We start from the raw sequence: 9319 nt of genomic DNA on the forward strand, positions 1-9319 counted from the left end.
TTCTGTCTCCCTCAGAAGGGTAGCTATTGACCAACTGGTGGCAGATATTTAGAGTTGAAGGTCACCCGCGCTGCGTGTAGAAGTTTGTACTGAAAATAAATCATAGGGAAATAGATAAACTTAACAGTTAAACTCTTAGTTATAAAGTAACGGATCTACCATAAACTGAGATACATCCATACATACGATGCGATGACTCGAACAAGAATCAGACCAATGAATAATATCTGAAATGAAAAAAAAATGAAAGTGTCATCGAAGTATCCAGCGAATAAGTAAGACAGAACGAAATCAGGCTCAAGAATTTGAAGTAAAAAAAACACGTATACATGACCTAATTGCTCAATAAACTGTGTTTGATATACATATTGCATTGGCCCCAAAAACCAAAACAAAATACAAAAAAAAATTAGCCTAATCGGATGCAACAAATTTATATGACTAATGCCATCTCGATGGAGGAGGCGATTTGAAATCCTGATTAATTGGCTCTGAGAGCGAATAATTTTGCCTAATGTATGTATGGGCCCAGGTAATAGATTGTGGTGCAAATAAAAACGCACAACTAAATTAGTACTGCATAGAAAATATCGATGGAACGCATCATAGTTGTATGTTGGAAGACAAAAAAAAATTCACATTTGACAAAGCAAAAAACAAAACAGTTATTAACCCTCAACTGCATAAGCCCGCCTTTTGGCGGGCATCATTTAAACACCTGTATAATGTGAATCGTACGGCGGATGACATTGCTTCAAGGGGAATTTTTATTTGTCAATGTTTTTTCTTTATTTTTGTCTTTGGCGTCATTTGTCTATGTCGTACGATTGGTGAGTTATAAACAAAAATGTGCACGAAAACGAAAATTTGACAAAATAAATTATTCGGTTTCCAAATTAGACATATTTTTGACACTTTTAAACAATGGATTTCATTGTTCTCTGACTTATTTCTATCGCATTTCCTGACTAAACCATGGGAAATCTAGGATTATGAATATTTTTTTCGTTATCTATGGCCAAAAATCAACCAAATACCAGTACTCCCAGTCCTAGGAAAAATTCATGCAGTTGAGGGTTAATACCCCCCCTAGAATGAATAAAATGCATTTCAGCACTTTATACTATTGACATAAACAAATCAAAAAAAGTAAAACGTTTTTTGTTCAATTCATACAAAGATCTCGCCCATTTTGTGGCGAGACTAGAATATAACAACTCCAACTCCTTTCCTGTTCACTGTTAGCAACCAAAAAAAAAACGTTCACGATAGAACTTTTTAATTAGATTACCGTGGTTTTATTAGACACGTGGAAACTGAAGAAGAAAAAGAACGAGAAATTGGTTGGCATTGTTGCTCGAATGAAAATTTCACCGATTGTCATTTGAACGGTCACTTTCTGAAATGATGTGTCAGTGATGAGTTAATTTTGAACAATTTTTTGTAGGCCAAACACCTTTTGACCTGTTTCAAGAATCCACTTTCACAGTCATCATATCGAATATGAACGACACTTTTGGAATGAATGTTTTTTACAAGAGGAAACCAGCACCTTTTAAGGGACACCAAATCCAATCCGGAAACGATATCTTCCCTTTGTTGGAGCTATCGCATCGGTAATACGACGAAAGAAAGTTAGTATATGTTTGAAATATGTGTCCAGAATAGGCAGCTTGATAGGGAAAATGTCTGTTGAAAACGTATGAAAATTATGTTAAACCAGTTGATTAAAATGATTCAACAAAAGTATATCTATTTAAAAAGAAAAGGAAAGAAAAAACATTGTCTTAAAATACAACCAATTGGATATTACTGGCTAAAAAGCGTTAGAAAATCAAAAAAAAAGTTGTTTTTTTATGTAAATAAATTTCGTTTTGTGTAGGGCATTGGGAAAAGAGTAAAACCAAATATTCGAATCTCTTATTAATTATTCTGCAATTACTATTTGGAATTTAGATTTATAAATATAGATCCATATGAGATTCAAAAAGCATCCATAGACGGTTAATGTTATTTGGTTCGTTTGATTCCAGATAATCGCGTTTTTGTTCATTCTAATACCTTGATTTTATACTTAGAACGTTTAAGTTATGAAACAAATAAACAAACAAAATTGAAAATAAATGTTTAAACATTGAAAGATGAAAACAGAAGAAAAAAAAATAATTTCGAATTTATGAAAAGACAAAAAAAAAAACATTACTACTTAGATCTATTAACCATAAACTATTAATTATATATTACTATTTAAATGAAATAAACAATTATGGAAAAAGGAACAAAACCAAATTGCATTTTCTTTCATATTTTCAGTTGGTTTTTTAGTCCGTTGAATTTTCATTGGTCCGGAAGTGTTCGATGCACATGCTCATTTCAGTGTTGCAAATTTTGTCTAAAATGAATTTCGCAGTACTTTTTTTCACTTTGTGGTATATAAAGTCACTTTCCTTGTCAAATACTGTTGACAGGTTTTCACTCCAAATACATGTGTTTCAACTTCCTCTTCGCATGGTTTTTTCTCTTCTCTATCAATTCACCACATTTAATATTTACATTTAATACAAATTGAAAAAAAAAAAAAAAATATGATTGAAAAATTTAGCCGAAAATCATTGTAGGATGGTAAACATAATAAAAAATTCGTTTGAATTTAGCAATAAGCCGGTATCAGGTTTATATATTCTCCACTGACTCTCATGACGGCTGCTGACATTGTCAAATCGAGAGAAGGAAGAAAAGAAGAGAAAAATTTTGAGGAATTTATGAGAATTTCAATGACAGTATCAGACATTTTTTTCCCTTCATGTTGGTGCCAGTAATAAAGTGTAACATAAATTCAAAGGTAAATTTAAATGGCAAACAATTTCGTCGAAATTTGCTCTGTTGCCGGAATTGTTTTTTTACGATTGAATCAATAACGAGTTGATTATTGGTTGGAATTGGTATGTGGCGATGACAGTTGATTGATTGTGTGTGAATTTAGCGAAACGGAAAAGGAACCATTTGTTTTAGTTGTTGGTACTATTTTTCGATGACTTTTTTCGTTCATTATGTGTATCTATTAAACACCTCTATTGTTGTAATAACCATATCCTTATCCTGTTTCGATTTCGGCTCTTCCTCTAGTTGTATGTCAACATTGAGATTGTTGCTTTGTTTTGTAAACAAAAAAAATAGTTTTTCGTCTTTTTCTCTGTCTTTTTTTCGGAAAGCAATGTTTGTGAACCGCAGCAAAGTGTTGACGCTAATTGAATTAATATTATTGCGAGACGTTTATTATATGTGCACGAGAAAAACCAGCTGTTGCAGACAAGAAAAAAAATCCCAGGAGGAAACATTGTTTTGATTTTTTTTCAGTGAATTGATTCGTGGCGCTTTGTAATCGAATCATATTTCATCGGGGAACCAAGTGTTTACGAATAACATAAACAATCCATTCCATTTTGATCCGAACAGATAAATTGTTTAGCCCAAGAGCAATGAAATCCAACAAACTTTCAAAACAATACCAGGTTCTAAATGCAATTTCAACTAAACTCATTTTGTTTGTTTTCTTCTGTGTGTGACCTTTTGTTAGTTCATTGTTTGTCGGACAATTTTTTTTTTCATCATTTTCATTGGGATAAAATGCATTTTGTGTGGTTGATTTCAGCGATTTTTGAGTTCATTCATCAAAGTTGTTGGCTTCATGGAATTCCATTATCATCAATTTTATTTATTTACTCATTTTGTTTCGTTCATTGATTTGTTTCATTCAATTCCCGTTCGGCCAAAAAGACATTTAACTGATAATCTTTTTGCTTGTGATGTATTTTTTTTTTTGTGAAAAAATAGGCGACGATTTATACCGCAATTCCTATGATTTATGGACCAATAACGCATAACAATTTAATCAAAACATTTACATTGGAACGATAGTGACGGATTTTATTGCAGAATTTTTTTTTTCACAATTTCATCAATGGTAAATACCCAGGCTAATTATCGGCAAAAATAAACATTTGGTTTGTTGATTTTTTCACGTGATATGAAAAGAAAAAAGTAATTTTTTTGATTGACATTTCTCGCGAAATCAAAATAGAAATAACCTAAAAATCAAATGTCATGTCAAAATTATACTATTACTCATTGTTATTGTTCGATGATTATTCTAGTCTCCATTGCCGAAGGCACACAATTTTTGATGGTTTTCATTTTTATTTTTTTTGAATTCGTTTAGATGGAACTAGGAAATGTAATAAATGTGTTGAATCAGCCAAAACCACCAACAATTTCGATTATGGACTTGGGGAAACAGCTATTGGAAAGTGCTAGAGAGGGTCAAACAAATAAAGTGCACGATCTAATGTGTCGTGGAGCACCATTTACCACCGATTGGGTATGCATTCGGATATTGATACCGAACATTGCACTCAAAATGCTGAACGATTCTCTCTCTTTTTTAATTCATTGCAGCTGGGTAAATCAGCGCTTCATATGGCAGCTGAGAATAACCATTATGAAACTTGCGAAGTGTTGCTCAGGTGAGTCGCTTATTTTTTCCTGTCTCTTTTCTTCTTTGCCCGTCTGAATATACACGGAAATGAAATTGATGACCATGAATTTAGAGATTGTAAGACTCATAATTTTTCTTTTCTTCTACAGAGCCGGTATCAGCAAAGATTCTCGGACGAAAGTTGAAAGGTAGATGATAAGCAAATGCACAGCAACGGTTCGATTAACTATATTCAGTTATTTTATATTTCGATTGTATTTATTCGCAGAACACCACTGCATTTAGCCGTTTGCAATGGACACGAAGGTATTGTCAAGTTGCTACTGGATCAAAAATGTGATGTCAACGCTAAGGATATGGTATGCAAATATTTTTTTTTTTCAAGTTACCAATGAAAACATTTAGTATGCATTCGATTGCCGGAATTTTTTTTCAATGTCTTTTTCTTCGGATTCAATTGTTTCAGTTGAAACAAACGCCATTGCATTGGGCTGTTGAAGAAGATCATCCGAACCTCGTAAAGCTGCTATTGAAACACGGTGCTAATCCAAATGATGTGTCAAAAGCGGGCGAAACCCCACTGTCAATTGCACAGCAATTGCGTTTCGATGATTTGGTGCGATTCATGACCACGTACAAGCATCAAGCGAGCGTTAGCATCGAGGAGCAGCAAGAAGCCACCGAAAGTCTTATGCAGGAAATGGAGAAAGATAGTTTAGGTTCATTTAAACACAGCGACATAAGCCAAGATTCTATATCATGTGACGACAATTCATCGGCAACTATCAACTTGCAATCGAATTTAAATAATTCCAGTCAACAACAGAATTGTATGTATATCTAGCTTTGGCACGTAGTAATTTTTATGCATTGATTGGATTTAAAAAAATTTTTTTTCGCCCCGTCATTTTATTTCCAGCTTCAACATTACAACTGCTGCAGGAAGAACTAGCAGTTGATGATGCTAACAATTTCCTTCAATCAGCCTATGCATGCGGTCGACAAATCATTGTCACTGAATTCGGTAAACAAATGATACTAAAAGTACAAAACTCAAATGCAAATGCAAATGCAAATACAACTCAAACGATTCCATCGAATTCGGTGGCGGGCAAAAATGGTGATGTCAAACAAAAACCCGTTGGCATTATCATGGCGAATTCGTCATCAACACCGAAAGTGCTAACGAAATCGAATATCCTGAAAAAGATCACGCCCGAAGAACTGAGCAAACTGTGCAGCGAGGGAAAATTTATCAAAACCGTGTCGAACACGCAAAACGTGTTGACTAACGGTGGCATTCGGTAAGTTGTTAAACTTGGACATTTTATTTCCCTATTTTTATTCCGTTTCATCGAATTAATGCGGTATGTGACTGAATTCAATTGCAGATTTCCGAAATATCGATTGATGCAAAAAGTAGGCAATGTGAGTGTCTTTCCGTTTATTTCTTTTTTATGTGTTCGCCTTGTTAGTTGGCCAATTTTAATTGTTATCCTGTTTTCTGTGTTTTTAGAGTGATAATACGAATCTGCCAGCAGTGAAAGTATTTAACAAGTCGGCAATATCGAATAGTTCCATTGGACCGGCAACAATAACAACGGCCAAAAAGGTGGTGATAAAAAGTGAGCCGCCGCATTTGGCCAATTTCACGACAACGGCAACAAAAGTTAATGCGTCAAATGTTGTTGCAAGTGTGCCCGTACGAAGTGAAACTGTTGATCAGAAAATGGTACAAATTCCAATGCCTGATTATCTCGAGTTGGTCAAGCAAATCAGTCAATTGAAAGAGTTAAAAGAGCGTGTGGCACGGCTTGAGGAGCATTGTGAGAAAACTGGTGGATTCATACGGAATCGAACAGCCACACAACATTAACACGGTTCACACAACAATTACATGACTCGATCGAATAAAAGAAAATTGAGTTACGCATGTGGATGCCTGCAAAGTATCAGCCATTCGAGCGGATTTCCGATTATTGTTTCTCCCCTTCATATGTGATCAGAAGTAGGTTCTATGAACTTAGTCTGGTCAATTCATGCAAAAAATCATATCCATTTTGAACAAAAAAGAAAACAAATCTTAATGCATCGTATTCTAATTTAATAAAATCATTTAATCACACTATCATCACTCATTTCCGACCTGCCCCGCCTGCTCTTCGTACAAACATCCAGCACACTCATTTGCATATATTCGTGCGCATCAGCAAATTCACGTCGATTTGTTTTTGTGAAATTAGTTTCGCCCAGCGGAAGTGAACAACAAGCAAGTTCGCTCAATGATCGCCTCCGAATTTTGGTGCGATGCCCAAAATACATGCTCATATACAAACAGAAAATGAAGAAAATGAATCAAATCATGTTACAACCTAGGATTTTTGCATTTGTTAATCCATTTTTGACACGTTAAAAAACACTCTGATTCGATTATAGATTTGTTATATTGTACATTTTTTTTATTTAACATAAAGCATAAAACAACAATCCCATTTTGTACTCAGTAAGTCATGTCTCTTTTTCAGAATTAAGTATATTTTGAGATAAAAAAAAAATTATGGAATCAACCATTTTTTTTTGATAGCTGTTAAACTAAAACAAAACAAATGGCATAATCAAGCGTTATACATGAAAAGTTACAATGAATATTTTTGTAAAAATGAATAAAAATTTTACAATATGAAAAAAAGAAAAAAAAGATTTGTGTGTTCATTTCAAAATTGCATAGCAATTCATAGCATGTGTATTTGAAATAAATTTGCGTGCGGTAGGTCAAAGAAGCCTTTCAATCTTGATTTTAATTTGACAAAATAAAAACGCGAACATCTCTCAACTCTCCACTTTTCCAAACCGTTCCGATTCTCTAAAAAAAAAACCGTATAACAGCCAATTCGCAGCTATATTCACACTATTGTCATGACAAAGCACAGAACAGTTGTCAAACATACAACTTGCAGTTTTGCTATTCGGTTTATGTTTACTGTATCGTGCAAGTTAGAACCGATTTGTTTTAATCATAACTTAACAAAATTCGTTTGCTAAGCTGAAAATGTTTAATCAAACACCAAATTTCAATAAGCCGCTCTGGAATAATGGTCCACAGCCTGGAAACTTCTACAATTTCCCTGGATCAAACAGTTCCATGAACAGTTCGACGAATAATGGAACACAGCGATCAGCGTAAGTTTGTTGTCATTTTTTTTCTCATTATACCCATAAATTTAGAGTTTTCGTGAGCGGACACCATGCATTTTATGGTTTTCGATCCATTTCTGAAAGTAAAAGTCATGAATGTTCTGATTTGGTTTTTGATGCGTGTCAAAAATTCCAGTTGCCTACAAAAAGAATGACTGTTCATAATAACAAAATCATAACCTCAAACACCGTCTTGAGAATTATTCTATGTGCTATATTGACATTCGTTCAATTTTAGGTATCCAATTGCGACTGGTGCATCAGTGATTGGCATCAAATACGACGAAGGTGTTTTGATTGCAGCCGATACACTCGTTTCATACGGTTCGTTGGCTTCATTCCGTAATGTCGACCGTGTTTTTACAATCAACGACAGTTGTATTTTGGGCGCCGGTGCCGATTATGCTGATTTCCAATGCATCAAGCATTACATCGATGAGAAAATCACCGAAGACTTTTGCCACGATGACAAAATCGAAATGAAACCGAAATCCCTGTACAATTGGTTGACCCGGTGCATGTACAACCGGCGGTGTCGTATGAATCCATGGTGGATTGATTTGGTTGTTGGTGGCGTTCAAGATGGTATCCCGTTCTTGGGTCATGTCGACGTTCGTGGCCGCGCCTATGAAGATAAAGTGGTGGCCACTGGCTATGGAAAGCATTTGGCCATTCCACTGTTGCGTGAATATTCGGAAAATCCGAACGCAGTTCTGGACTATGATGCAGCACAAACATTGGTACCTCAATTGACACAATTATTTCAGTTATCTTTCGATTCAAATGCTAATCACAACTATTTCTTTCCGTTTTCTTTTCTCGCAGTTGAAGAAATGCATGGAAGTGTGCTTCTATCGCGATTGCCGTAGCTATCATCAATACAAAGTAGCCGTATGCACGAAGCAAGGCAGCAAAGTATTGGGACCAATCAATGTCGATCAGAACTGGGCATTTGCCACCTCAATCAAAGGATATGCTTAAGCCGAATTTACTAAAGAAAACATCAAAAATTATTACTTTTTTCCATAATAAAACAATCAAGTTTGAATAAAAATGAAACATTTTGTCACTTCACGATAAGCTTTGCTTTTCTCTTTCAATGTTCTTCAATTCAAGCTATAAAAATAGATTAAAATAAAAAAAGTCAGGAGGTTTTCAATGAATTCGTATTAAAGTTTATTTTTCGAAGAAGGCACTATAAAAAAATCACTGGATTAATTCAAAAGGAATCATTCGGTTTGGCCATTTCAACGGGTTTCGTTCGATAGAGATCGTTCTGACGTTTGAGATTCGTCCACCTCTGAAAAATGAAAAAAAACAAAAATTTTTACCTTAAAAGCATAGTACTTGAACGCAAAATATGTTTCAATTTCTTTGATCAATACTGTTCCGCTATCCAAAATATCGAGACGTTCGGCAAACATTCGGATTGGCTCCAGCATTTGGCCGATACCGACTTCTTTTATTTTTCTGAAAAAAAAATTTCAATTGATTTTAAGCTCTCCGAAATTGCTTCATTCGTAATGTACATACCGAGAAAAAAAATCAAAAACGAACGAACGCCATTCATTTTTCATAAGATTTACGTTAGGCGAAGCAAAAAATAAATCAAATTGAAAATTTTCCTAC

General features: G+C 34.5%; 2 protein-coding genes across 9 annotated transcripts; both read left to right on the forward strand.

Moving 5' to 3' along the window:
- Positions 1-2511: 2511 nt before the first annotated feature.
- LOC129577821 (GA-binding protein subunit beta-1) lies at positions 2512-7193 on the forward strand. Of its 8 annotated transcripts, none has more exons than XM_055465488.1 (11): positions 2706-2942; positions 3213-3512; positions 3835-3964; positions 4220-4378; positions 4456-4523; positions 4645-4683; positions 4764-4854; positions 4962-5325; positions 5415-5799; positions 5887-5923; positions 6012-7193. In XM_055465488.1, the coding sequence occupies exons 3-11, from the start codon at positions 3962-3964 to the stop codon at positions 6369-6371; spliced, it is 1506 nt and encodes a 501-aa protein (XP_055321463.1). In that variant the 5' UTR covers positions 2706-2942; positions 3213-3512; positions 3835-3961; the 3' UTR covers positions 6372-7193. The 8 variants fall into 8 exon arrangements, with proteins under 8 accessions (XP_055321466.1, XP_055321463.1, XP_055321464.1 ...); XM_055465493.1 differs by having other exon boundaries at positions 2834-3128; XM_055465492.1 differs by having other exon boundaries at positions 2914-3014.
- Positions 7194-7408: 215 nt separating this feature from the next.
- Positions 7409-8770, forward strand: LOC129578484 (proteasome subunit beta type-4). The gene is made up of 3 exons (XM_055467168.1): positions 7409-7675; positions 7929-8430; positions 8516-8770. Exons 1-3 carry the CDS (start codon positions 7545-7547, stop codon positions 8669-8671), a joined length of 789 nt encoding a protein of 262 aa, XP_055323143.1. The 5' UTR covers positions 7409-7544; the 3' UTR covers positions 8672-8770.
- Positions 8771-9319: the final 549 nt, after the last annotated feature.

Source organism: Sitodiplosis mosellana, unplaced genomic scaffold (genome assembly GCF_009176505.1).
Source record: "Sitodiplosis mosellana isolate CC-2019 unplaced genomic scaffold, AAFC_SMos_1.0 Smas_scaffold_6226, whole genome shotgun sequence".
Lineage (NCBI taxonomy): Eukaryota > Metazoa > Arthropoda > Insecta > Diptera > Cecidomyiidae > Sitodiplosis > Sitodiplosis mosellana.